This window comes from Heteronotia binoei, chromosome 1, assembly GCF_032191835.1.
Source record: "Heteronotia binoei isolate CCM8104 ecotype False Entrance Well chromosome 1, APGP_CSIRO_Hbin_v1, whole genome shotgun sequence".
Classification (NCBI taxonomy): Eukaryota; Metazoa; Chordata; class Lepidosauria; order Squamata; family Gekkonidae; genus Heteronotia; species Heteronotia binoei.
This window is the reverse complement of record NC_083223.1, coordinates 13,775,345-13,802,329: the sequence shown is the minus strand read 5'-3', so window position 1 is coordinate 13,802,329 and position 26,985 is coordinate 13,775,345. Positions and strand designations below refer to the sequence as shown.

The following is a 26,985-nucleotide window of genomic DNA, read 5'->3' as shown; positions in this document are numbered from 1 at the left end:
ACATCACAGGGTGTCGGTTGTGGGGGGAGAAGATATAGGAAGTTGTAAGCCACTCGGAGTCTCTGATTCAGAGAGAAGAGCGGGTATAAAACTGTAGTCCTCTCGATCGAAGCCAGTACCTCCAATTTTAAACACTCCACTTGATCAAAGTCGGTACCTTTAATTTTCCACATTTCTTTCTCAACGACAAAAATTATTTGACCAAGACATCAATTGGGTTTGTTTACTCGTTCACCGAAGAGCGGTCTTTGTTTTATATATCCTTCTCTGACTTGAGGCAGTGTAATTGTTCAGAAAGATTTCAGAATTGGCAGAATGGGTACAAAAACCACATGGCATTACATTTTGTAGAGCAGGTTTCACGAGTAAAACCAACACTAACAATATTTATTTTGTCTACATAGTGGTACCATTGGAAGTACCTCACCCGGAAGAATACAATCAGCGCACCTCATTTTCATTGTCTGGAGACAGGAAGACATCTGTTATATGTCAATACAAGAAATCAGACGCAGAAAAATTTATTGTTTGTTTATGTTAACATATTCTGCCCTTTCCTGTGAACGGGCTCAGGGCGAATAACAACAAAAGTTAAAACAATTTAATAACAAAGGTTAAAACAATTAAAACTTACAAAAGAAAACAGTATATGTACCACCTTGGGGTGTTAAATATCAAAAGCACTACTGAGCTTTTGATATTTGATATGATATGAAGTCATATCTGACTTCATTGGAAAGAAGAAATTTTAGAAGGGCGTTTTCTCTAGCTAGATGTTCTGCCCTTCCATCTGCAGTTATGCAAGGCAGGTACAATAAAACCCCCTATTCTGAAAGGCTATGCTCATGCTCTCTAAGTGAAGCTGAATCTGTAGAGCATTTTTTTTCCCAGTTGCTCATATTATAGGGAGGCTTGTTTTAGAACAATTAATCCATTAGACACCTTTTTATATTAATACAAACAAAGCAAAACTTAATTGCTTCTTATCAGATAAGAATTCAGAGATTACGCATTCAGTTGCCGAGTTTTGTGCATTAATTCTTAGACTGCGGGAATTGCATTTTAAAAGTTCTCAAATTTCGATCTCTATTTTAGTATGTCTATGTCTGTTTTTATTCTTTCATATTATGTTTATACTGTATTCTGGTCGTGAGACTGTAATAAACTTTGATGATGATGATTATATATACCATAGGTGGCAGCGGTTTCCATTGGGCACATTCTATAAATCAGCTATAGACCCAAGGATGTAATAATAAAATAAGTTAGCATCACAGAAAGGAAGGGACGCTAAGCAGATGGAATAAGGACTTCTGCTGCCTCAACCAGTTCCCGGCGGAATTGTTTTTTTTTCTGTACAGGAAACAATTCAAGAAGTGAAGTTCATATTTTGAACTAAATACAAAGGTTTGTGACAAAGGATTGTCCGGTTCTGTTGAATCTCAAATGTCCATAATAAGCAAATAGTTGCAGGATGGTGTGCAGAAGGAACTAAGCATGGCGGGATGTTAGGAACGTGGCAAAGCACAGAAACTGAAGGGCATTGGAGACACAGCTAACCCTACCGCAGGGGTCAGGTCCAGGTCTTCTTTCGACATCCCAGGGGCTGGCTGGAAAGTGAATCTCTGCAGGAGACTCGCGAAGAAGAGGAAGAGCTCCATTTTGGCCAGGGTCTCACCAGCACACATTCTCCGACCTGCAGCAAAGTAGTTGAGGCAGAGAAGCCCTGTGTCAAGTCTGCTGTAATCTTTGTGTGTAGCTAAGCCATTTCTTTGGTTCAGGAAAAGGATCCTGGGTAAAACCACACTGTATACCAATGCTGCTAGCTCGAACTCTCCTCTCCCCCCTCCCACCCTTTGTTATGTAGCCTTGCTTTGAAATGGGAATATGGGAACAAGATTATAGAGCCTTCTCAGGAGAGCCTGGTGCCAGGAAGACGCTCAAGGCCACCTCAGGCCTGAGAACGAAATAGTAACATCAATGTGTGAATGTGCCCTGCATAGAGTGCCCCTCCCTCAAGAATTCCTTTGATCTGTACCTTAAATGTTGGCTCTGATTGTATACTCGCCAGTCTTTCAATCTCGTTCTATAGCCTAGCAACATGTTACAATAAACTAGAAACTTTTTATCAACAAAGATCTCGTTATTGAAACATCAGACTTGACACCCTGCTTATTTATAATGCTTTTATAAATAAAATACAAAGAAGTAAATATGAAGACGGACTAAAGTACATAGGAACCCAGTGGTCAATACTATTGAAGAAGAATGATCTTGAACTAATAATCGAGAGCTGGCCAGCTGGAACAGTGTTCTTTGAAATCGGTGAATGTGGGCAGCTGGTCTACCAGTTAAACCCACAGGCTGGAACTGTACCATAGAGAAATAACGATTGCCATTTTAAAAGGGAGAAAAACTGTCAAAATTGTTAAAATTCAATATCTTTGCTCAGGAAGAAGGGAGAAAAACGAAACTAGTCTCATCTGAAAGAACTGGCTCTAAGCTATTGGATTGGATGCTAAATTTTATGTGGGGATTTTTTTAAGGTTTGGTGATTTTTTATATGTCAGTAGAAAGAACAACACGTGCAAGAGCCCAATCATTTGACAAGATGCAGGCTCAATTTGACGCTCTGGAGGCAAAAATGTTAAAAGCTATGGACAAATTGCATTTGGCAATAAAAAAAGATATTAAAAAAGAAGTTGGAGACCTTAAGAAGGAGATAGAGAATTTTAAGGAAGAGACTCAAAATAAAGTGAAAGAGGTAGAGATGAAAGTGGATACACAGGCCTCTGCCTTGCTAAAAATTCAAGAAAAGGTCATAATACACGACTGTAAGTTGCTGGAGTCACAAGTGCGTCTAAGAGGGGTACCTGAAAAAGAAGACACAGACTTAAAAGGCTATATGGTGGATATCATCACTGAGTACATAGAAGAAGACCCTGACAGATTTAAGAGTATGTTGGAGGGTGCTTTGCTCTGCTGCTTCAGACCAACACAGCTGCCCACCCGGATCCATCTAAACAGAGTTACCTGCAGAGAAAGGCAGGAAGGCATCTCTCTTGGCAAACTTTCCTTCGGAATCAAGGAAGTGCTCAGGATAGAACTTAAAGGGTTTCTCCCACTCGGATTCATCATACAGCACAGAGTACAGCAATGGAAGGATATATGTTCCCTGAAATGGTAAAGCAATGAGTTACTGAAGATGGCCCATCAAGTACATTAGCTATCCTTCAGACAAAAAAAAAAAAAAGCCATCTTACAAACAGAGTTACATGAGAATTCAAATGCAATGAATACAGGGGGTTTTTTTGTAGCAGGAACCCCTGGAGCTTTCAGTAGACCCTGTAAGAAGACCCCTGTAAGCTCATGGAAGATTGGCTACATCAGGGGTGTGTGGTCTAATATGCAAAGGAGCTTCTGCTAGAATTCCACCCCTGTAGCCAATCCTCCCAAGAGCTTACAGGACTGTTAGTACACAGCCTTCTCTAAGCTCCAAGAGGATTGGCTACATCAGGGGTGTGTGGCCTAATATGCAAAGGAGCTTCTGCTAGAATTCCACCCCTGTAGCCAATCCTCCCAAGAGCTTACAGGACTGTTAGTACACAGCCTTCTCTAAACTCCAGGAGGATTGGCTACATCAGGGGTGTGTGGTCTAATATGCAAAGGAGTTCATCTTTTTTTTTAAAAAAAGGCTCTGAATGATGGCAACATTTTTTTTTTTTACTTGGGTGGACAGCGTTTTCAGAATTTCAAATTTACGGTACAATTCAGGCAAAGTCAGACATGTTCCCATTGTTGCCATAAGACCAATCTGTGGAAGGCAGAAGAACTCAATTCACTGGCTCTCTTATTCCACAAAACTAAATGTTGGTTGCAAACAAATCACAAATGTGCCATCTTAGCTCTACAGAATGTAGAGCAAAGAACGATCACCTTCGGGATGAAGTAGCCTCCAAGAGTGACATCTGCAGTGGTGGCACGTGGTAGAGTGGTAGGGGCAATATTACCAAACCTCTGGACTTCGTGGACCACTGCATCCGTGTAGGGCAGTTTTGCTCGGTGCTCAATCCGTGGCTGAGCGGACCCGATTACCTTTGTCATTTCATCTTGCACTTTCTCTGAGAAAACAGAACATTTTCCCCCAATGAATTAAATTTGTTTCTGGTTTTCAATTATTTCCAAAATATACTGGGACCATCTTTGTTAGTATGAATGGATCTTGCATTCTGCTCTTGAAAAAGCTTCTCCAGTCAGGGATCCAGTACTGGAGTGGGAGTCCCTTGGATTGTGATGGTGCCTGTTTTTTTTTTGGGCCACTGTGTGACACAGAGTTGTGATGGTGCCTGTTTTGTTTTGTTTTTTTCCCACTGTGTGACACAGAGTGTTGGACTGGATGGGCCATTGGCCTGATCCAACATGGCTTCTCTTATGTTCTTATGTGACACAGAGTGTTGGACTGGATGGGCCATTGGCCTGATCCAACATGGCTTCCCTTATGTTCTTATGTGACACAGAGTGTTGGACTGGATGGGCCACTGGTCTGATCCAACATGGCTTCTCTTACGTTCTTATGTGACACAGAGTGTTGGACTGGATGGGTCATTGGCCTGATCCAGCATGGCTTCTCTTATGTTCTTATGTTACACAGAGTGTTGGACTGGATGGGCCATTGGTCTGATCCAACATGGCTTCTCTTATGTTCTTATGTGACACAGAGTGTTGGACTGGATGGGTCACTGGCCTGATCCAACATGGCTTCTCTTATGTTCTTATGTGACACAGAGTGTTGGACTGGATGGGCCATTGGTCTGATCCAACATGGCTTCTCTTATGTTCTTATGTGACACAGAGTGTTGGACTGGATGGGTCATTGGCCTGATCCAGCATGGCTTCTCTTATGTTCTTATGTGACACAGAGTGTTGGACTGGATGGGCCATTGGCCTGATCCAACATGGCTTCTCTTATGTTCTTATGTGACGCAGAATGTTGGGCTGGATGGTCCATTGGCCTGATCCAACATGGCTTCTCTTATGTTCTTATGTGACACAGAGTGTTGGACTGGATGGGTCATTCGCCTGATCCAGCATGGCTTTTCTTATGTTCTTATATGATATTCAGGAGACTTTTTTGGGGGGGGGAGAGAGAAAGAGGGGTGGAACCCAAAATCTTTTCCATGGCTATTCCAATTTTGCCCTTAGTGAGAGTAGAGGGTCACTCTTTAAACATGATTGGGATCTTGGGGGAGGGTGACTTTAAAAGAGAATTCAATCCACCCCTGTTGTAACATTACAGCAGATGGGGTAAAACAGGAAGTATAACTCACTCGTGTTTCTGTTTCTCTCTCATTCAGGTAACATCCAACAGCAGTCTTTGGAGTTTTCCTGTTCTTACCTCTATGTATAACCAGAGTCCAGATATTCTAGAATAATGGAAACCAATCACTGAAGAAGACTTACTCTGAATTTCAGGGTACTTCATCATCAGCAATATGCCCCAACCCAAGGTAGTCGAAGTGGTGTCCATGCCAGCGCCAAATAAGTTTGAGACAACAGATTTTAGGTTTTCATTATGGAAAAATCTGTTGCTCTGGTTCTTGGTCTTTTCCTAGGAGATAAGATGAAAGAACATTCCTTTCAAGGGTTTATCCTGCTGTTTAATCCGCACTGATCCTTTTCCCACCCTGATTGTGATGAACAGGATAAAGTTGAAGCAGTGTTTGGAAAAAGGGGAGTTTCTGATGGAATTAACGGTATCATGTCAGGTGCACAGAAACACTTTTTAGGAAAACCCCATGAAGTTGGAACCAGTGTGGTCTTGCAAATGTCATATTAGGGGCACTATAAAAACATAATGAAAGATTAATTTCTCTAAGAGAGCACAGGCTGGAAGCCTTCCAAAAAAGTCCAGATCAATGTCCTATGGAGAACAATCTAGCAAGTATCCCAGGTGCTCCTTGATATATTATTTCCGTTCCAATCAATTATCCTACCATGATTTAAACAAATGCTCAGTGAAATTTTATTTGATTCCAGAATTAGAGAGTTTAAATATAGGTAATGTTTCATATAAAGGATTAAAGAGGATTTAAATGTAGAGAATGTTTCATGTAAAGGATTAAAGCCAGTTTGGTGTAGTGGTGAAGTGCCCGGACTCTTATCTGGGAGAACCGGGTTTGATTCCCTCACTCCTCCACTTGCGCCTGCTGGAATGGCCTTGGGTCAGCCGTAGCTCTCGTAGGAGTTGTCCTTGAAAGACCAACTGCTGAAAGAGCTCTCTCAGCCTCACCCACCTTACAGGGTGTCTACTGTGTGTGTGTGTGTGGGGGGGGGTGGATGGAAGGTAAAGAAGATTGCGACCACTCTGAGACTCATGCGGTGGTTTCACACAGGAGATTTGACCCAACCTAGGAATGCCTCCCGTTCGATTCAAAGGCACACGTTCACACTAGTACTTCTGCCCTCCGAGCCCAGCCCGTTCTCGTTCCGTCCCCAGCCGGCTCCCATCCACATTTAAAAGCTACCTGGATTCTTCCGGTAGCATCCCCCTGAATTGACTGTCTGAATGTCCTGGCGAGACTCATGAGCGGAAAAGCTGTGTGATTGTGTCAAGCTGTTTCCGGCACAGTCAGGGTGTTTGTTTTTTTCTAGCCCCTCTCCACGATGCGTTTGTGCACTTCTCTACATAAGCGCACACACAGGGGTCCCTCACAGAAAAACCACCCTTTCCACAGCGGAGACGGGCTAGCAGTGTAAAGAGGGAAGCACAGACCGCTGCCGGGATCCTGCTGCTTCAACGGCGTCTGTCTGATTCCTCTTAAACAGATCGGCCTGAATTGGGTTTTTTCGCCACAGTATACTATCACGTCAATTTCCCAGTGTGATAGCGCCCTTAGATTCAGAGTATAGGGCGGGATACAAATCCAATATCATCTTCTTCTTAGAACAGGTTTAAATGTAGAGAATGTTCCATGTAAAGGATTAGAATACACTCTGAATTTCTATTGCATTGGGAGGTGTGCTGTAATTGTATAATTTTATAATTAAACCTGAATTATGTTGTTAGCCGCCCTGAGCCTGCTCCGGCGGGGAGGGCGGGATACAAATAAAATTTTGTTGTTGTTGTTGTTGTGTGGCATTATACCTTTCTGAGGTCTTTCCCTTCCCCAAACCCTTCTCTCCGTAGGCTGTATCTCATAATCTCCCAAAATTCTGCAACTCAGACCTTGACACCCTACAGCACAAGAAGGCCAATGGGGCCTAGATTATTTTGGAGTTAGCAGCCCTATAAGAGACAGATTTTTACTGCCCAAATAACCACCATTTCCCTTGATCAGTGGTGGACTGGCCACGGTGTCATCTTGCCCGATGGCAAGTGGCCCCCCCCCTTAAACATTAGACAATATGTTGAAAATGTGAACGACCTTTTAGTAGCTTGAAAATATAATAGAAGTTCCAGTATTGTTACCGTAATGCAGCTAAAATTTACATTGTATTTAGGGTTGCCAGCCTCCAGGTGGGGCCTGGAGATCTCCCGCTTTTCCAACTGATCTCCAGCTGCAGGAGATCAGCTCCCCTGGAGAAAATGCAATCTTGTATTTGCGTTTAGTATCTACTGCACACTGCCAGTAAACTGTACAATATATGTACACTGTAATTACTAAAAAATGTATATATTTATTTTGCAAAAGTTTTCATTGTACCTTTTTTCCACTTAATGTATTTTTTAAAAAAATGTTATTTATTTCTTACAAAAATGAAATGATACTGTTATAGTTGTGGGTGGGCCCCCTATGTCTCCTGGCGACCAATATTTTAGACCCAGTTTGCCACAACCCTTGACTCAGCCCCCCCCCCTCACTCCACTGGAGGGCTTTAAAAAAAAACAACCATATAATTGATATTGTGCTATAGTATAATAACACTGTACATACTAAACTGTAACCATTATCAGTTAGTTCTTCTGAATTCTCAGCTTTTCATTTTTTAAAATGCCAGTGTTTGCCTTTCTTGTTTCAGGGACATAAGGGGAAAGACAACCGGGGACCTGAAAAAAGCGGAATAATGTTTGTGCGGCATATTTAATTTGTGGTTTTCTTGTGTAAATCCCAGCTGGTTTGATGGCCTGCTCGGCCTCCCCCCACACTGCATTCCTTTCCAGCTGGCCTGGCATTCCCATGGAAAAGAGACTTTAAATCAGTGGGTGAGAGAAGTTCACCTGTGATTATCCAGTTCTTTGAGGCGCTCTATGAAGGTGGCCTGTATGAAGGCGAACAGTTCATCCCTGTTCTTCAGGACGGTCTTGCGACCACCAAAAAGGAAACCCAGAGAAGGACACATGTTGTACAGCTGAAAGAATAAAATAGGATAAAGGAAAAAATTCCCCAAATCCTGTCGCCAAGGCAGAAATCTCAAAGGCATTCTAAAATCTCCCATGATGCTGTACCACCCAACAGTGCCGGATTAAACTCTGTGGAGGCCCCTAGGCAGTTGAAATCTTGGCGACCCCCTCACAAATTATCTCAGAGTCTGAGCACCTGCCCCACAGCCCCTGCGGCATCCTGCAGGCACCTTCTTAAAAGTCCCTTTTACTAAGCTGTAGGGGAGAGGCAGAGAAAGGCAAACTTGGCAGCAATGCCAGCAGCAACTACATCAGACAAGTCGAGCAAAGAGCAGCTCAGTTGCTGGCTGAGTGTGCAGGTTGGGAGGGCTGCAAGCAGGGGGGAAACCAGGCGGGGGGAGTGAGCCGGGGACCCTAAAAGTGTGGGGGCCCATAGGCCAGTGCCTACTTGGTCTAATTGTTAATCTGGCTCTGCCACCCAAACTCTCTTGCTGGTTTCCAGGTAGGGCTTTTTCTGTAGCAGGAACTCCTTTGCATATTAGGCCACACACCCCTGATGTAGCTGATCCTCCAAGAGCTTACAGGGCTCATCTTGAAGGATCTGCTGTAAGCTCTTAGAGGATTGGATGCGTCAGGGGTGTGTGGCCTAATATGAAAAGGGGTTCCTGCTACAAAAAAAGAGTCCTGTTTCCAGGCATTGCAGTGATTAGGATTATCTGGTTGTAGAACCACTAGGAGATTAGGAACGGGGTCATGGGGATGGCTGGCTGGCATTGCCGTGAGTTGGGATATCACTTCCAGGCAAAACCGCAAGGGACATTACCCTGCGTGTGACATCGACCTCTTCGTAACTCTTTCTGTCATTACTGTTTCAAGCAACAGCAAGTAACAGAGGTTGTCTTAGACCCAGGCAGCACTTAAAGTGGTACCGTTCTCAAAGGACTTTCACAAATATATTCCTAAACATTTCAAGTAAGTTGCAGGTTTCTCTGAACACGTTTTGTGTCTGCCAAGGCTTTTTTTTGTTCAGGAATGCACAAGAATGCAGTTCCGTCTGGCTTGGTGTCAAGGGGTGTGTGGCCTACTATGCAGATGAGTTCCTTCTGGGCTTTTTCTACCCCAAAAAGCCCTGTGTGAAACAATGATGACATCAGGGTGTGGCCTAATAAGCAAATGAACTCCTGCTGGGCTTTTTCTACCAAAAAAAGCCCCGGTATCTTGAATTTGTGCACTGAATCTTTCAAGGAGTGAATATGTAAATAGACCTGCCTGTGGTATTTGTACTGGTATTTCAGCCATTTTAAAACCAAACTTTAAATAGTTTACCCTGACCGAGGGCTTCCCAATGAGCTGGATGTTTTCATTGAGCAAGTTCAGTAATCTTATAAACGTGGGATCTTCGTATTCATATCGCTTGCCAAGTAAGATGGTCACTATAATATTGGCAGTAGCAGCATTCATGATTGTAGTAGCCTCAAATGGTTTTCCTACAGAACAAATATTACAATGAAAACTTTATGTTATGGAATTAACATCTGTATCACTTGTGCTTCGTGCAGTAGCTTGCATGTGCTTGGCTAGCATTTCTCATCCATTCTGTGTTGACACAGAATTAGGGTTGCCAATGCCCCCGGTTTGGAGGCCTTCCCCCCCCCCACTCCAGGGTCATCAGAAAGCGGCGGGGGGGGGGAGGGAAATGGCTACTGGGAACTCTATTATTACCTATGGAGACTTATTCCCATAGGAAATAATGGAACATTGATCGGGGAGAGCCAGTTTGGTGTAGTGGTTAAGTGTGCGGACTCTTATCTGGGAGAACCGGGTTTGATTCCCCACTCCTCCACTTGCAGCTGCTGGAATGGCCTTGGGTCAGCCATAGCTCTGGCAGAGGTTGTCCTTGAAAGGGCAGCTGCTGTGAGAGCCCTCTCCAGCCCCACCCACCTCACAGGGTGTCTGTTGTGGGGGAGAAAGGTAAAGGAGATTGTGAGCCGCTCTGAGACTCTTCGGAGTGGAGGGCGGGATATAAATCCAATATCTTCTTCTTCTTCTTCTATTTTTTGAGATAGAGGCACCATGCTTTCAGTATAGCATCCAGTGCCTCTCCCCAAAATACCCCTCAAGTTTCAAAACCATTGGACCAGGGGGTACAATTCAATGAGCCCCAAAATAAGGTGCCCCTATCCTTCATTATTTCCTATGGAAAGAAAGCATTTAAAAAGGTGATTGTCAGAACTCCCTTTGGAGTTCAGTTATGCTTGCCAGACCCTAGCTCCTGGCTCCACCCCCAAAGTCTCCTGGATCCACCACCAAAGTCTCCTGGCTCCACCACCAAAGTCCCCAGATATTTCTTGAATTGGACTTGGCAACCCTATACAGAATGCTCTGCAGTGTGCAAAGGGGGAATTCTAGACAGGACCATAAGAACATAAGAGAAGCCATGTTGGATCAGGCCAATGGCCCATCCAGTCCAACACTCTGTGTCACACAGTGGCCAAATATAGCCACTGATGGACCTCTGTTCCATATTTTTATCTAACCCCCTCTTGAAGCTGGCTATGCTTGTAGCCCCCACCACCTCCTGTGCCAGTGAATTCCACATGTTAATCACCCTTTGGGTGAAGAAGTACTTCTTTCTATCCATTTTAACCTGACTGCTCAGCAATTTCATTGAGTGCCCACAAGCTCTTGTATTGTGAGAAAGGGAGAAAAGTACTTCTTTCTCTACTTTCTCCATCCCATGCATAATCTTGTAAGCCTCTATCATGTCTCCCCGCAGTCAACGTTTCTCCAAGCAAAAGAGCCCCAAGCGTTTTAACCTTTCTTCATTGGGAAAGTTTTTCAAACTTTTAATTATTCTAGTTGCCCTTTTCTGGATTTTTTCCAATTCTATAATATACTTTTTGAGGTGTGGTGACCAGAATTGCACACAGTATTCCAAATGAGACCACACCATCGATTTATACAGGGGCATTATGATACTGGCTGATTTGCTTTCAATTCCCTTCCTAATAATTCCCAGCATTGGGAACCGCACACTGTCTTGACATTTTCAGTGAGTTATCTACCACAACCCCGAGATCTCTCTCTTGGTCAGTCTCTGCCGGTTCACACCCCATCAACTTGTATTTGTAGTTGGGATTCTTGCCCCCAATGTGCATTACTTTGCACTTGTCCATGTTGAACCTCATCTGCCACATTGACACCCACTCACCCAGCCTCAACAGGTCCCTTTGGAGTGCCTCACAATCCTCTCTGGTTCTTTGACCATGTCAAAGTCATGCAAAGGTGAAAAAGCCAACTCACTGTGGTGTACTGCCTCTTTAAGAGGCTATCCCAATAGAGCGAGTTGGAGAGGCTCAGTGCTTCTCTTCTCAGTCTCCCTGCCTAGCAGGAATGCAGGGCCTACTAAGAATCTGCAGAACCAGGCCAGGACAAGAAACTACTTAGGTAAGTATTGTTATTCCTTATGCCAATGGCCAAGTTACCTGTCCTACAGTTACTGTTAATAGATCAAAACAAACTAATTTATATAAAATACAGAAAGTGCGCAGCCAATGAGAGTATTATAGTATAATATACAAGGACTTAAGAAGGAGGTATTTAAGGAGAGAGGGGAGCTTATAGCATTCTTGATGGGATGGGGCTGGGGAGAAAATAAAGGAAGAAGAATGCAAAGTAAGAGACATTTTTATGACTCCTTTGTGTAGTCTTTGCGAATTCTAAAGGCTGCAATCAAAATGTAACTTGGTAGTTAGAATCTGCCAGAATTATATTCCTTAATTCAGAGTCTGAAAGACCCATACATTTCACCAGTAAGGGTTCGTATTTGGTTCGTATTTCTTTATATAGGCTACGCACAAGCAGAGTATTTTCAACAGTTTCTACTTTACCTGTGCCACACAGACAAACACGCTCAGCCACAGGCACCTTTTTATAGCAACCCTCTATGACCGCAGAAGGAAAAGTGTTACATCGGGCCATGGGAAAGGCCCTTCTATGGGATGGAATTGCCAGATTCGATAGATAAGGGGCTGGGGAAACGATATATCTCTTCTGGAGAGGAGTACAGTTACTGTTAATAAAGAGGCTTTCAGCCAAATGGAACTGGGAGCAGCGTGCTCTACTGCACAAAACTTACCTTCAAAAGTTTCGAACTTCTGTATTAGGAAATGGCACTCCTCAACAACTCTGTCTTCTATGGTCTTCTTGCCCATCCCATAGTCCCTTAACGTGCTTATCGCAAACCGCCTCATCACTTTCCAGTTCTCACCATTAGAAAAAACAAGACCTGGAGAGAAATAAAAACCAGGTATATGCAGAACGTAATGTAATGTAAGAGCCTCGTGGCGCAGAGTGGTAAGGCTGCAGTACTGCAGTCGGAGCCCTCTGCTCACGACCTGAGTTCGATCCCAGCGGAAGCTGGTTCAGGTATCTGGCTCAAGGTTGACTCAGCCTTCCATCCTTCTGAGATCAGTAAAATGAGTACCCAGCTTGCTGGGGGGAAAGTGTAGATGACTGGGGAAGGCAATGGCAAACCGCCTCGTAAAAAGCAAAAAGGGAGGGATGGTGGCTCAGTGGTAGAGCATCTGCTTGGGAAGCAAAAGGTCCCAGGTTCAATCCCCGGCATCTCCAAAAAAGGGTCCAGGCAAATAGGTGTGAAAAACCTCAGCTGAGACCCTGGAGAGCCACTGCCAGTCTGAGTAGACAATACTGACTTTGATGGACTGAGGGTCTGCTTCAGTATAAGGCAGTTTCATATGTTCATATATATAAGTCTGGCATGAAAACGTTGTGAAAGCAACGTCACTCCAGATTCAGAAACAACTGGTGCTTGCACAGGGGACTACCTTTACCTTTATATGCAGAACAGAGATCGGTTCCTCGCCATTTGATCCTTTTGGTATATTGATATGCAGAATATCAGGTATATTGACATGCAGAACAGCTATTGGTTCCTCAATGTTTGGCTTTTCATTAGGGTGGCCAGATTGTCCCGGTCACCCGGGAAAGTCCCGATTCTGGCCCCCAATTCCCGCCTCCCGGGCTGGCTATACCGGGACCATTAGAGATCCCGGTTTAGCCAGCGGGGAGCTGGCGGGCCGCGCGCGCGGTCGGGGAAGACGGTGAGTGAGGGACTGAGCGTCCCTGCGCGTGCGCACGGCGGTGTGGCGGGCTCTGCGCATGCGCGGGGCCAGGAGAGTGGGTGGCGTAGGGCCCGCCACACCGCCGTGCGCACGCGCAGGGACACTCGGTCCCTCACTCGCCACCTTCCCCGACCGCGCGTGCGGTCCGCCGGCTCCTCTCGTTGGCGTGGGGAGGCAGCGGAGGTGGCGGCGGAGGCGGCGGCGGGCCGGCGGCGCCTGCGGCGGTGTGGCGGGAGGCCCCGGGTCGGTGGGCTCGGCCGCCTCCTCCTCAGCCGCCAGCAGCACCAGCTGCCGCTGCGCCTCCTGGCCAGCCTGCCCGCCCGCCTGGAGGGGAGGCCGCGCCCTGGGAGAAGGTAAGCGGCAGCCGGCAGGCAGGGAGGGAGGGGGCCGAAAGCGGGGGGGGGGCTGGCGGGAGGGGCCTTCCTTCCTTCCCTCCTTCCCTCCTCCCTTCCTTCCCTCCCTCCTTCCTTCCTTCCTCCTTTCTTCCTCCCTCCCTCCTTCCTTCCTCCCTTTCTTCCTTCCTCCCTCCTTCCCTCCTTCCTTCCTTCCTTCCCTCCCTCCTTCCCTCCCTCCTTCTTCCCTCCCTCCCTCCTTCCTTCCTCATCCTTCCTTTCTTCCTCCCTCCCTCCTTCCTTCCCCCCTCCTTCCCTCCCTCCCTCCTTCCCTCCCTCCCTCCTTCCTTCCCTCCCTCCTTCCTTCCCTCTCTCCCTTTCTCCTCCCTTCCTTCCTTCCCTCCCTTCCTCCCTCCTTCCTTCCTTCCTCCCTTTCTTCCTTCCTCCCTCCCTCCTTCCCTCCTTCCTTCCTTCCCTCCTTCAGGCTGAAGCAGCCTGTCGGTCACTTCCGGGTTCCTGTCCTGCATCTCGACCTGTGTTATTAGTGACAGGCTGCTTCGGCGGGCCGCTGCGCCGGCCCCCTCGGTCCCACAACGATGGGACCGATGCCACAGGGACGGGCTCAAAACACTCTATAACCCCTCAAAAGAACAGCAGTCTAGCTCGCTTCCCCCGAGCCCTGCCTCCATAAGCCTCAAGGGGGCTCATTTTGCGGCATCTCCCGGCGGGAGGGTGGCACCCGCACGGGACACATATCAAATGAAAGAGGGGGTGCAGGCGTATCAGAAACAGCCGGCGGAGGGAGTCGGGAGACCACCCCACTGGAGGATCCACACCCCGAAAGTGATGAAGGTGGCGCAGATAGAGCCAACAGAGTAAACAGGACAAAATAAATAAGCTGCATTATGCAGCACAGTCTCACTGGAATCTCACTGGAATCTGACTGGCTTCTCAGTGTGGAACCCGTTCTCTCTAGTCTTCTCACTTTGAAAAAAGTAAAAAAAGAGTTTTATTTAACTTTATTTCCCCCTTTCCCTCTCTATAAATAATCTTGGTGTTTCCGGCGGTGATATTTGGGGGATTTTGGGGGACGTCACAGGAAGTGCTGTGAAGTCACTTCCTGTTTCCGGCAGTGGCATTTGGGGGAAATGATGTCATTTGGGGGAAATGATGTCACAGGAAGTGATGTCACTTCCTGCTTCTGGCAGGTGGCGGGGGGAATGATGTCACAGGAAGTGATGTCACTTCCTGTTTCCGGCGGCACACGCGCACACATTCCTTCCCCCCTCAAGGTGTCCCTGGCTGGCCTGCAGATATTATGGCCACCCTAAGGTATATTGACATGCAGAATATCAGGTATATTGATACGCAGAACAGTAATTAGTTCTTCACTGTCTGGTTCTTGGACTGTAGAAGAGCCATCATTCTAGTTGCAGAAGCTAAAACATTCACCTACTAATGGGTAGGAATATTGGGAATGGGGGAGGGTGGGCAGGAGAAAGATAAGTTCCTTGTTTCATCGTGAAACATTTTCAACGACGGGCAAAAGCAGGACCGAAATACAGGAAAGAAATACAATGTTTGCAGGGTCCCACTGTTTGTCCCTGAGAACTGAGCCAGCTTCCTTCCATATAACCAAGCATGTTTCTAGGTCACTCTACTAGGGCTGTGAAGATTTCCCAGAATTCCAGCCACTTCTGAGATAGGTTGCAGCTTCACCCCATCTACTCTGTTCTTGCTGGTTGTGGAATCGTCCTTTATGCCAGGCTAAGGAGACAGCACTCTTCCATCATGACTCTCCCTCTTCCCATGATGTGAACTTCAATACGTCCACCCCTTCCTTCACGCTCTCCCTGCAACCAGCCTCCCTATTCGTTACTCAGGGATGGGACATTGTGTGCTCTCTCCCTCTCTCTGTGTGTAAGGTGTCATTCAGTCACAGTCATCTTACGACAACCTCTTGGAGTTTTGAAGGCAAGAGACAAACAGAGGTGGTTTGCCATTGCCTGCCTCGGCATAGCAACCCTGGACTGCCTTGGTGGTCTCTCATCTAAGTATTAACCAGGGCCGACCCCTGCTTAGCTTCCAAGGTCTGACGAGATAGGGCCAGCCTGTGCTATTGGCCTTGTAGTGTTAGGGCATTGCTAAAGATTTTTAAAAAAAAAAATCTGAAAGTTTCATCCTGTGGAGAAAGTGAAAGAGCTGCATGAGGGAAGTCCTCATCTGATGAAGGTATGAATCCACTGCTACTGTCGTTTGTGCCTCTGTTTTTGAACCCTTTCCCCTGTGCTGTTTCCCTGATCTCAATTTCTTTTTTTCTTTTTTGAAAACAATTTTATTATTCTGCAATATATTGTGATAATAGTCATCCATTATTAAAAAAAATTAATACAAATACATTACATTTTCCTCCTCCCTCCCCCCCCCTTTTCGTGACCCCCACCGGTGCATTTTAATTAAAATGCTTAAAAAATAAAAAAGTAATTTTATCAATTTAAGAATCTTCATAAAAAAAGTCTTATAACCAAAATAGAATAGAAAATAAAGAAAAAAACATATGCTATAATTATAATCCATCTTCATTATAGTCCTTATCATTAAAAAGTAGTTAAAAATAATATCCTCACATAGTTCACTTTTTGACTGTAATCCTTAACAGAATAAGTTGAAAAGAAAATTATGTTCGTTTTTTAACCCTTTATTATTCCTCTAAAATTCAACTATTTTCAAAAATCTCCAAATATCCTTTAACCTTCCGTTGTTTTTCAACATATTTTTGAAATTTTCCCCACTCATCTTTAAACTTCTCTAAATCATATTCTTTTAAGATTCTTGTAAGCTTGTCCATTTCACACCTATGCATGACTTTCAAAGTCCAGTCCCATTTTTCTGGTATTTTGTCTTGCTTCCACATCCGCGCGTATAATGTCCTTGCAGCCGAAAGCATGTACCAAATTGCCGTTCTATCTTCTTTCAGAAAGTTTTCCATTTGTAATCCCAACAAAAAGATGTCTGGTGCCTTCTTAATATTATAGCCCCAAATTTTTGACATCTCTTGCTGAATCATTTGCCAAAATTGTTTTGCCTTTTCACAAGTCCACCAAATATGGTAGAAAGATCCTTCATGTTTTTTACATTTCCAACATCTATCCGACACCTGATTGTTCATTTTTGTCAGTTTCTTAGGTGTCATATACCACCTATACACCATTTTAAAACAGTTTTCTTTAATATTATAACATGTCGATTTCTTCATAGAGTTCTTCCATAGATACTCCCATGATTCCATCTGTATTTCTTTATTTATATTTATCGCCCATTTTATCATTTGAGATTTAACTACTTCATCTTCCATAGATCATTTCAATAGTAGTTTATAAATTCTTGAAATTAATTTTTCATTATCGCCAAACAGCATTCTCTCCAATTCTGTTTGTTCTTGTTTTATTTCATCATTTTTAATATGGTGTTCAAGCAAACTCTTAATTTGTTGCAGTTGAAACCAATTATACTTATATTCTAGTTCTTCCGCTGATTTTAATTCCACCTTTCCTCCATGTATTTTTAACAAATGTTTATATGATAAGCACTTCTCTTCATTGATATCTGAATATAACTTCATTTCTTCTGTTGGCACAATCCAAAGCGGCTTCCTCTCATCCCCATATCTTTTGTATTTTGACCAGGTATTTAATAAACTACTTCTTAGATAATGATGTGAGGAAAAAGACATCCATCTTACTTTTCCCATAACACAAATAGGCAAGCCAACCAAAAACATTTCCATGACCTTCTAGTACTAACAATTTTCTATTTAGTAACGTCATCCATTCCTTGATCCACGCCAAACATACTGCATCATGGTACAACTTTAAATCCAGCAATTGGAAACCTCCCCTTTCTTTAGCATCAGTCAGCATTTTCATTTTCATTTTTGTTTTTTTTCCCGGCCCATACAAATTCTGAAATTTTCCTTTGCCATTTATTAAATTGTTTATTATCCTTCACTATTGGAATTGTTTGAAACAAGAACATAATTCTTGGTAAAACATTCATTTTAATTGCGGAAATTCTGCCCAGTATAGACAAGTTCAATTTATTCCACTTTATCAGATCTCCATCAATCTTATGCCAAATTTTCTCATAATTATTTTTATACAAGTCAATATTTTTTGTTGTGATTTCCACACCTAGATATTTTACTTTGGAGGTCACTTCACATTCTGTTAAGCTTTGTAGTTCTTTCTGTCTGTTCTTTGACATATTTTTGCACAAAATTTTCAATTTTTCTTTATTTATATAAAAGCCTGCCAATTCTCCATACTCTTGTATCTTACGAAGCAACAATGGTGTTACATGAGTGGGATTTTCATTTATAAACATTACATCATCTGCAAACGCTCTGTATTTTTAAGAAAAACCTTTCAATTTCAGTCCCTCAATCTCTTTATCTTCTTGGATTTGCATAAGCAATACCTCTAAAGTCATTATAACTATCAATGGAGATAGAGGGCAACCTTGTCTTGTTCCTTTGCTAATTATCATTTTTTCCGTCAAATCTGCATTTATACAGAGCCTTGCTTGTTGTTCAATATATATCGCTTTCACCATCCTTATAAAATCTTCTCCCAATCTCAATTTCTCAATCACTGCAAACATAAAATCCCAATGCACATTATCAAATGCTTTCTCTGCATCAGCAAAAAATAATGCTACTTCTTTTTCAGGATGTTTCTCATAATATTCAATAATATCTATAACTGTTCTGATATTATCTCTAATTTGCCTCCTGGGAAGAAATCCTGCTTGCTCTTCTTTAATGAAATTATTCAAATGCTGTTTAAGGCGTTCTGCTAATATTCTAGCATATATTTTATAGTCATTATTAAGTAATGAAATTGGTCTGTACTTTTTTACGTTCGTGGCATCTCTGTCTTCTTTCAGTATCAATGAAATTACTGCTTCTTTCCAAGTATTAGGTATTTTCCCATCTATTCTTATATTATTCATCAACTTCTGAAGTTTTGATAGTAGAGCCTCCATGAGGACTTTGTAAAATTTTGCTGTAAAACCATCTGGACCGGTGCCTTCCCTAATTTCATTGAATTAATTGCCACCTCTATTTCTTCTTTTCAAATTGGTTCATTTAATACCTTCTCCATATTTTCGGTTAAGGAGTTTACTTTAATTTTCTGTAAGTATATGCCAATTTTTCCTTTATCCACCTCTTGACGTTTAAACAGCTTGACATAGTGTTTATAAAATTCTCTTTTAATTCCTTCCTAGTCAACAAATTCCTTGCCTCCCGATACAATTTTGTTAATCACTTTATTCTCCCTTTTTTTTTTTTTTTTCATTTGCCAGGCCAAGTATTTTCCAGGCTTATTTGCTCCTTCAAAAGATTTCTGTTGAAGTCTTTTTAAATTCCATTCCACTTCTTTGTTTAACAAATGTTTCAATTGACTTTGTAATATTGTAATCTCCCTTATAATTTTCTTTTTCCCAGGCCTCTTTTTAAGCTCCTTCTCCTTCTTCCCAATCTCTTTCTGAATGTCCATCATTTGTTTGTCTTTGGCTCTTTTATCTTGATTATTCAATGTAATTAGGATGCCCCTCATTACCGCTTTATATGTATCCCACACTGTTTGAAATTGAATGTCCTCATTTTCATTAATTTGAAAAAAAAAAAGATTTAGTCTCCTTTTCCAGAGACTCTACTACATCCTTTTTCTGCAGCAAATCTTCATTTATCCGCCATCTTAAAATCTTTTTTACGGGTCTTGCAGACCACATTAATGGATTATGGTCTGCCTCTGTTTCAGGAAGAATCTCTATTTTTTTTTTCGTTATAAGTCTCAATTTTTTTGTAATCCATAACATGCCGATTCTTGAAAAAGAATTATGCCTTGCTGAAAAGAAAGTGTAGTCACGTTCTTTATGATTAAATTCCCTATATCTTCCAGACTTTCTTGTTTTACTAGATCAAAAAATGACTTTGGTAATTTTCCTTCATTATTTTTTCCCCCAGATCTATCCAGAATATTTGTAACTGTTCCGTTAAAATCTCCCATTAAAATTTGCTCATATGTCACTTGTTCTAGTTGTTGCAAAATGTCTTTAAAGTCTTTTGCTCCATTTGGGGCGTACAATTCCAATAGCAAAGTTCTTTTATGATTCAACATCATTTCCACCGCAATAAATCTACTATCAACATCCTTAAAATCAATTTTGTATCTAATTCTTGTTTAATATAAAAAAACCACATCCCTTTTTTTCTCCTTAGCCAATGAATAAAATTCCACACCAATTTGTTTATTCCATAAAAATTTGTAATCCATTTGTTTGATATTTACTTCTTGTAGGCAAATTACATTTTTTCTTTCCCAATCCAATGAAAAGTTGCCCTTCTTTTTTGTGGTGAATTTAGTCCATTTACATTCCAAGATATTAATTTGTAATCCATCATGATTTTTTTTAATCTGTACCCCCAAATTCCTTATGTTCCTCCAAAAAATTTGTCATTTCTTGAGTGCTTGTAATTGTAAATCTCTTTCCTTTGTATTCAAAACTTAGACCCTCTGGAAGCATCCATCTGTATCTCATTTCATTTTCTCTCAGCTTGTCAGTCAGTTTTTTATACAATCTTCTGTCATTTATAACTTTCCTTGGCAGTTCTTTCATGATTTTTACACTGCTGCCATCCACCTCCAATGTGTTTTCAAATTGTTTACTTAGGATCCTTCCCACCATATCTCTTGTCACCAGTCTCACTACCACATCTCTTGGTAGTTTATTTTTTCTGGCATATTCTGATTTGACCCTGTAGATATAATCATAAAAATAACTGGTTTCATCAGGGTCATCCCCCAAAAATTCAGCAATAATTTTTATTATATATGTCCTTAAGTCAGTCTCAACAGATTCAGGCACCCCTCTCAAATGTATCTGGTTTTCCATTAATTTACAATCTTGTAGTACTGCTTTCTCCTGCATTTTTTTTATAGTGGAATCCACTGTATGAATTTTAACATCATGATCTTTCACCTTTTCTTCTACCTCCTGCACTTTTTTAAACGCTGCTTGAGAGTCTTTTCTGAGATCCTCAATTTCTTTTTTAATTTCCTTTTTAACCGCCTCAGCACTGGATTGAATGTCTTTTTTTTTAATTCCTTCTTGCTCTCAGTTGCTGAGTCTTTTATTACTTTTGCCAATCTTGCCTCCATGGTTTCTATTGCTTCTTGCCATTTAGACATCTTTGCTTCCTCAGGTGACCTAGCCCTCATACGAATCTGCTTTGCTCCTGATTTATGGAAAGACATCACTGCCTGCCCATTGTAAAAATAGGCTCCAAAGTTGACCTCACCAAATTGATTTTTGATTATACAGTCTTTAAGATTAGGGCATGCCCTTTCAAATGAGCCCAAAATCGCTGTTCCCAGAAGCTCCTAGGTTGAGATATTAATTTTTTAAAATTTTATTTTCTTCAAAATGGCATCCGTGGCTTTTCTGCCCCCCTTTTTAAAAAAAATTCCTTTTTCTTCTAGAGTGCTCCAAAATTGATTCAAAACATAGAGTCCAATAGATTTTACCTTATAATGATGATATCTGCCGGCTCGGCTGATTTTTAAAGTCCCATTTTCTTTTTAAAATGTTTTAAACTTTTGACCTTCTTTTAATGGCCGCCGGTGTTTCTCTATGATTCTGATCCTAGAGAGGGCTAGGAGGCTTACAGTTTTCCCTTCTCTTAATGGCTACTTCCTTCCTTTCTTGCCACGAGGTCTCATTTTCTATGGTTGAGAGCTCTTACGTTACTTCTGTGGCACCACTTCCTGTGACATCCTTCTGGTCAGTAGTTCTGTTTCGGAGGGGGTTGTCTCGCCCGATCACAGGTATTTCAAACAACAGTTGTTTTTCCTCTTTTAAACTTGTTTCTCTAATTTCATTAGTCCCAAATTCGCCCCCTCCTTTATCTTCTTTGCTTTAAAATAATATCGTTGAATCCAGACCTTTATTTTTGTTTCAAATAAGTCTTATTTTAGTCCCAGAGTGATAGATAAAGATTTTTTACCTTTAAGTCATTATCCTTTCAAACACTGTTCTCTTCAGAAATATATATTATTCAGTTCCAAAGAAGTTTTGAATCTTGATGAATTTAAGTCAATTTAACGATCCCAGAAGTCCTCTGTAGACGTTGGAATGCAACCCTTCTCCGGGGACTCTTCAAAGCCAAAAAGGAACCCCAATGGGATTCCTCGTCAGCCAAAGTAAATCCCCTCAGAATTTCAAAAGCATGTCTTGGCCTTCTCCTTGCCTAGGAGAAGTAGGCAGCAGGTGTTAGGATCACCTTCTCTGCCCAGAACAGAGGCTCTGGTCTGCTCCTCTATTGAGAAGCAGCTCAATCCTCCATGACTCAAACCCAGAAGTCTCCCATGATCTCAATTTTTGGGGGCTGTTCTTTGACCTCGGGATTGGGGGGCTGGAAATAAGGGCTTGTATCAGAACAGTTTAATCCAGCCTCATTCTATAGATAGGAAAACTCCAGTTTGCATATCTCCCAGGATAATGTTCAGTACAGACTCTCCATGGGTGACAGTTCTACCCATGTAAGCAAGTCTAACTACTCTCCAGAAAGAAGGACCTCACCATTGCCACGATCATACTCTTCAAACACTGGGATCACGGGCCTGTCCATAAAGGCATCTGCCTGGTTCACCAAAGCTTCCTTCACAGTCTTGTAGCCCGCCAGAATCACCATTTTCTGGAATCCAAACTGGAGCCTGAAGACAGGGCCGTATTGTTTAGAGAACTGCAATGAACGGAAAGATAAATAAGAAACAGAGTTCCAATCAGGGGTTGAATTCTAGCAGGAGCTCCTTTGTATTTTAGGGCACACACCCCTGATGTAGCCAATCCTCCAAGAGCTTACAAAAAGAGCCTTGTAAGCTCTTGGAGGATTGGCTACATCAGGGGGTGTGGCCTAATATGCAAAGGAGCTCCTGCAAGAATTCCACCCCTGGTTCCAATCAACCAGCTAGGGTTGCCAGAGGGTGTCAACAAAAATACTAGACACATCTGGTAAAAATTAGTCAACCAAATAAATATGTACACATACAAACACAAGAAAAATGTCAGAAATGTCTCTTAAATAGATGCTAGGGTAGCCAACTCTGGGTTGGGAAATTCCTGGAGAGTTTGGAGTGGAGTTCCTGTGTGGAAATGTGTTGCCAAAGCTTTCAACTGCATGGAGGTAAAGATCATATTCAGCCTCTGTGAAAGGGACACAACATTTTTTCCCCATCCTAGAGTGATATGGTAAGCACTAAGACAGCACTTTTCTCCACCATTTAATATTTACAAATACATCCAGGCATTTAAGGTTTTAAACGGTTGCACAGCAGGTAGAAATTCAACAGAAAAAGGTAACAGTGACTGATTTCACACGAGGCTTGTTCCTGGTGGAGAACCCTTTTGCTCCCGGAGTGTCTCTCGGTTTTCGCACAAGCTGCCCTGGAGCTGTGAGTTGGTGTGCCAGTTTTCCTCAGCAAGTGAGATCCTCTTACGAGCGGTTTCTGCTTGCCACAGAAAAGCGGCATGCCAGCCGCTTGTGCATGCCAGCTGGGACAGCTTGTGCGAAAACCAAGAGAAGCACCGGGGGCAAAAGGGCTCTCCACCCAGAACAAGCCCTAGTGCGAAATCAGTCAGTGTCTTTATACTGGTACTTTCTATATTTGAACTGTTTTCCTGATGGTATTATGGTCTCTGGAGGAGAAGTTCCAAAAGGAAAACATATAAGTATTGTACATGTTCTGCCACAGCCGCTGGTTCAAGTCAGTTTCTCTTGAACTCTTTCAGTTCCTCCCCCCCACACACACACACACCTTTGAGGGGCATAACACCACACCAACTGTTTGAGCAGAGGTCTTCGGACACAGCACACAGAAAAAATTAGCACACCAGGGAAAAACTACATTGGATTGCTTTCCCCTAACATCTACTTTTCAAAGTGCAGAAGAGTGTATTTCATTTTATTTAATTATTCCCCACTTTTTTTCTCCCGTGGGCACCCAAAAGAGCTTACACCAACAGGATCTGAGGCGGCAGTTGAAAAGTTTAAGTGAACTATTGAGCTGACAGCAAGCATATGCCCTAACCGCAAGACAGAGAGAGAACAAGAAATGTATGCTATGCTTGTGTTTAGAAAAGTACCTAGTGGACGAGATTCCTGCCACATGGCTTGAAAAGTCAGTGTTATAGAAATGAGCCCACGTAGAAGCTTAGAAGTAGACAGGGAGCAGGTTCTGTCTCCATGATGTGTTACGTTTCTACTAAGAAAAACATTCTTGATTCACAAAGCTAACCACCTGCGCAGGAAATATTGGTGGCAAACCTCATGTTAATAAGCTGCTTTTTGTAAACCCACTCTGAAGGTATATATGCTCGTGTGTGAAGAATTAGAGGCAGCTCAATTCTTTTGGTCACTAGACCGTTGAGCTCTGACGCGTCAATAAAATCTGTTTTTTGACCTGTGTGGTTCCATGCCTGGCAGTTTTTTTCCCTGGAATTCCTGCTACAGATCTCCTGTCGGTCGGCTGAGTAGTAGATTCCATTCTTTTCAAACCTTCCTGGCTACAATGGAGAACAAGGAGATGATGTGTGGGGGTGGGTGTTGTCACTTTATCAAGCCACAGGGAGGACACAGAGCATGTGCTTAGCCTTCCAGGTTGCATAAGAACATAAGAGAAGCCATGTTAGATCAGGCCAATGGCCCATCCAGTCCAACATTCTGTGTCACACAGCGGCCAAATATAAATATATATATATATATATATACACACACACACACTGTGGCTAATAGCCACTGATGGACCTCTGCTCCATATTTTTATCTAACCCCTTCTTGAAGGTGGCTATGCTTGTGGCCGCCACCACCTCCTGTGGCAGTGAATTCCACATGTTAATCACCCTTTGGGTGAAGAAGTACTTCCTTTTATCCGTTTTAACCTGTCTGCTCAGCAATTTCATCGAATGCCCACAAGTTCTTGTATTGTGAGAAAGGGAGAAAAGGACTTCTTTCTCTGCTTTCTCCATCCCATGCATTATCTTGTAAACCTCTATCATGTCACCCCTCAGTCGACGTTTCTCCAAGCTAAAGAGCCCTAAGCGTTTCAACCTTTCTTCATAGGGAAGGTGTTTCAGCCCTTTAATCATTCTAGTTGCCCTTTTCGGAACTTTCTCCAATGCTAAGTCCAACCAGAAATATCTGGAGACTTTGGGGGTGGAGCCAGGAGCAAGGATGTGACAAGCACAACTGAACTCCAAAGGGAGTTCTGGCCATCACATTTAAAGGGACCACACACCTTTTAAATGCCTCCCCTCCCATTTGGAATAATGAAGGATAGGGGCACCTTTTTTGAGGCTCGTAGAATTGGACCCCCTGGTGAAATCCTTTTGAAACTTGGAGTGTGTTTTGAGGAGAGGCACCAGATGCTATGCCAAAAATTTGGTGCCTCTACCTCAAACAACAGCCCTCCCAGAGCCCCAGATATCCACAGATCAATTTTCCATTACACCCTATGGGAATAGGTCTTCATTGGGAATAATGGAGTGCACTGCAGACATTTTCCTTCTCCCCCCCCCCCCTGCTTTCTGATGACCCTGAAGTGGGGGAGGGCCTCCAAACTGAGGGATCCCCTTCCCCCACCTGAGAATTGGCAGCCCTTTGCTCTGTGTTTGTTATGAAACAAAAATTTAAAATACTGAAGTGTCCAGTTCAATATGTCCAGCGCAGCCCTTTCGCAAAGGAGGGAATACTCCTGTAGATAAAGTTTACACAGAACCCAGAGAACCAAAACTACACTCCTATTCATCTTAACCTAAGATGAACCATTTCCCCCTGAGATGCAAGTTTTCTATATGTAGGGAGGTTTTAAAAAAAATGTAAATCAGTATTCAGACATGTGACTTTCCCCATCTCTAACTCTTGGTGTTAGCATCTGGAAACACTGGCTGCAACTCGAGAACAGTTTCCATCTCCACCTTTCTTCTCCTCTCATAGCTTGTAGGAATCTATTAACAGCTTTCCCTGTCTTCCAAATTATTCCTCAAGGTATGACTGCGGAGGTTTCAATGAAGATCTAATTAATCGATGGATATATTTATTACGACCATAGATCGGAATAAAACAAAGAGGTATCAATCAAGAGAGATAATATAAAACTAGATAAAAATTCTATTTTGCCCTAAAATAAAACAAAACTACTTGCTGCTGTGGATCTCTGGCGTATTCTATAAGCAGCTGCAAAGAATTTTGCACAGTTAATAGATGTTTGTGAGTTAGTCTCTTTCAGAAGATTTTCTATGATTTCTTTATCTGAATGGCTGGGGTAAGATTGAAGCAAAAGGGCAATGAACTTCACATGAAGATCTAATTTTAGTCCCAATCAGGGCAATCCTAGGAACACAGGAAGCCCCACTGAAGAGACCTGAGTGAGGTTCCAAGTTGACTCGCTGGTGAATGATCTACCTCCAACATAGCTTTGATTCCAACTTTCTATCTTTTCATTATTATTAATGGGGTCCTCTTCCCCAATTCAATTTTCCATATGTTCTGTTAAAACAGAAATAAAATACAAAGTTATTTTCAACTGGATTATGGATTCTCCAGGAATAGATTAGCTTATCTTCTAAATTTTGGGATTTGAGGAATGTTTGGTTTTGTTTAACTTGGTAAACATCTATGAATTCGTTCTTGGCCCTGCAATGGTTTAGTTGAAGAGACTCAACTTACAGCATTACTTCTGAAGTACTAATATATCAAGTGCATTTTATTAATGCATAAGCAAGTCGTGTGACGTATTTGTCTTCACATTAATGCTCACGTTTGTGATGGAGAAACTTAAGGTCTCTCTGCCCTACAAGACCAGCAGTAGACTAGAACAAAAGGAAAAAGGTTACCTTTAACATGGTTCTGTAAGGCCTCTTCAGATCCAGTAAGTGAAGGTTTCCAATGAGTGGTAATGGGCGTGGTCCTGGTGGAAGCTTTTGGCTACTGCTCTTCCAGAAATCATTCATTTCCCGAAGGAATGCAAGTATAAGGGCAAATAGGAACAACACAGTGAGAGGATCCATCCAATCCATTTCTTGCTAAGAAATTGCTTGTCAAGGTTAT

The 26,985-nt window shown here is 42.6% G+C and overlaps 1 protein-coding gene across 1 annotated transcript; it reads right to left on the bottom strand.

Moving 5' to 3' along the window:
- Positions 1 to 505: 505 nt before the first annotated feature.
- LOC132566256 (cytochrome P450 2K6-like) lies at positions 506 to 26,985 on the bottom strand. Its single transcript, XM_060231103.1, has 10 exons — positions 26,772 to 26,985; positions 22,461 to 22,623; positions 12,480 to 12,629; positions 9,668 to 9,828; positions 8,219 to 8,349; positions 5,884 to 5,920; positions 5,461 to 5,602; positions 3,937 to 4,121; positions 3,034 to 3,175; positions 506 to 1,696 (listed from the first exon to the last, which is right to left on the bottom strand). The coding sequence occupies exons 1-10, from the start codon at positions 26,952 to 26,954 to the stop codon at positions 1,509 to 1,511; spliced, it is 1,482 nt and encodes a 493-aa protein (XP_060087086.1). The 5' UTR covers positions 26,955 to 26,985; the 3' UTR covers positions 506 to 1,508.

Coding starts and splice junctions, on each gene's coding strand:
- LOC132566256 (XM_060231103.1), bottom strand. CDS start 26,954: ATGGATTGGATGGATCCTCTCACTGTGTTGTTCCTATTTGCCCTTATA. Junction 12,630..22,460: donor AGAGTATGATCGTGGCAATG/GTGAGGTCCTTC, acceptor ATTTCTCTCCAG/GTCTTGTTTTTTCTAATGGT. Junction 1,697..3,033: donor CTTCCTGCCTTTCTCTGCAG/GTAACTCTGTTT, acceptor ACTTTGCTGCAG/GTCGGAGAATGTGTGCTGGT.